The sequence below is a fragment of the Neltuma alba genome, unplaced genomic scaffold (assembly GCF_004799145.2).
Source record: "Neltuma alba isolate B1F8T4 unplaced genomic scaffold, ASM479914v2 tig00013105_pilon, whole genome shotgun sequence".
Lineage (NCBI taxonomy): Eukaryota > Viridiplantae > Streptophyta > Magnoliopsida > Fabales > Fabaceae > Neltuma > Neltuma alba.
In genome coordinates, this window is record NW_021637429.1 from 222400 (window position 1) to 224500 (window position 2101).

The following is a 2101-nucleotide window of genomic DNA, read 5'->3' on the forward strand; positions in this document are numbered from 1 at the left end:
AAGTTAAAGATTTAATTAATAGAAAAAATAATTATGTACCAAATTAAAAATTAAAAGAAAGTATAAGTACTCACAAAATAAATTTTTTTCAAATTTTAATACAAACTTGGTAATGAGTAAAATCAAGCAGACGGGGGCATTTCTTTGAAAATAATACTTTTTTTCCATTAAAAAAAGTGAAAGAATCCAAATTCTAAGGAAGTTTTATGAGAATAGATCGCAACTCGTGCTCCATTTCGTGCCGGTTCCACACGCCCGCAGATCACATATATCCAATTCCTCACGAGCAAATGAAAAATAGATACAGATAGCTCATAAGTTTATGCCAAAAAAAAAAAAAAAACGTACGCGCGCACACACACATACATGTGTGTGTGTGTGTGTCTATCCAATAAAATCATTGTTCAAGAAAGGGGAGAAAACTTTAAACATGAAATACTTCAAACTTATTATTAAACATCACATACGAGATACTTTGACATACGATCTTAATACTTATTATTATTCAGAAAAGTACTTTAAAATTTATTGTTATTTCATCATAACATGACACTGACATATGATCTTAGTACAAAATACATGCAATATCATTCTGTTGTTTCATATATTTATTTTCAATGCAAATTATTTCCTTTCATGGATCGATCAATAAGGTCTTTGTCCCACGTAGTTGCCAGGAGGAGCATAGTTGCAGCCAATGAAAGTTCCTCCATTGTCACACTTCACTTTAGCACAACCAAGACGAACCGAATTCTTCCAAACCACCTGAGTATAGTGCCCGCACACCCCACCAACGCACGAGTTGCTATTGTAGTCATAGTACTTCTTCTCGGCCACCCACAACTTCACGGCATCCGTGCCGGTCAAGTCGCCGGAACCCCATGCAAGGTTCTCTCCGTACTTGCCATCTCCACCGGAGTGGACCAGTCGGCAGTCAGCCTTGCGTTGGTTGGCATAGTTCCGTGCAAAAGCAGCAACAGTTTCATCCCAAGCTATGTTAGGAACACCCACTTGTGATCTTGCTGCGTTGTGGGCATTCACATAGTCTTGTGGTGAATTTTGGGCATATGTTGTGAGGGCAAAAAGAAAAAAGAAGAAGAAGAAAGAAACTGAAAGCTTGGATGATAACTCCATTGTTTGGCTATCAAATCAGGGGTGAGGAAATGGGAGGCCTTGGGGGCGAATTTATAGGGATTTTTGGCGTGGAAAATTATTCTGGGTCCTGTAAGTCTAAATGATGAAAAAAATGGTTAAATTATTAAAAATGACTAATTAGAGTTGAATAAGAGGGAGTGGAAATTTCAAATTTCAAAATCATAATGGGTGGAGGACCTAGAGAAATTAAATCTTTTTTCGGCCGTGGGATCATATTAGTATTTGGTTGAGAATATATATGTGTGCGCGCGCGCGCCTCTCCCCTTTATGGTTAGAAAAGATGTAATTGATCCAATCCTAAATATAGAAGCTAGTTAGCTAACTAGAAAGTTAATTTTGATTATAAGTATAAAATCTTAATTCATTTTATTATTTCTTATATTTATTATTATTTTTCAAACTAATATATATAATTTAAAATTTGACATATAATCCAATTTTACATAGAAGTATTTTATTAGCATTAATTAATCTATGTAATTTCCTTATCCGACTGAAATTAGTTAAGTTTTATATTAAAGATTGGATAAGTAATTTTTAAATATGATAACGGTTGATTATGGCTTGTGGGGTTGGCCAAGCAAGGTAGTGTGGAAGTTTCAAAACAATCATAGCGCGTGGATGAGAAAAACTCTGAAGTCTGCTTATGTTTCCGAGAGGTTGCCGTATTCCAATTGATTTTCCACCAAATAAAAAAAAAAGAAATTACAGTCAAGTTTCACATAAGAGAAATAATTACCAAAAAGTCTCAATAACAACATCAACAGTTTATAATGACAAGCTCTATAATGAAAATGACAATCTCTGGGACTTATTTTTCAATTATTTTTCTTACTTGGGACCTCATTATAATTCTTTCTAGAGAAAATAATGAAAGTGTGGATATTGAAGTTGACAAAATGATTTAAAAATTGCTTCATTTTTTCTTGCTTCAGAAGCTCAGATT

General features: G+C 34.1%; 1 protein-coding gene across 1 annotated transcript; it reads right to left on the reverse strand.

Annotated features, from left to right (window-relative positions):
* Positions 1-423: 423 nt before the first annotated feature.
* Positions 424-1134, reverse strand: LOC114734484 (pathogenesis-related protein 1-like). The gene has a single exon (XM_028922105.1). The coding sequence runs from the start codon at positions 1132-1134 to the stop codon at positions 646-648; it is 489 nt and encodes a 162-aa protein (XP_028777938.1). The 3' UTR covers positions 424-645.
* Between the last annotated feature and the right edge of the window lie 967 nt (positions 1135-2101).

Bases quoted from the DNA above. Each gene is read 5' to 3' on its own strand.
- LOC114734484 (XM_028922105.1), bottom strand. From the start codon at position 1,134: ATGGAGTTATCATCCAAGCTTTCAGTTTCTTTCTTCTTCTTCTTTTTT.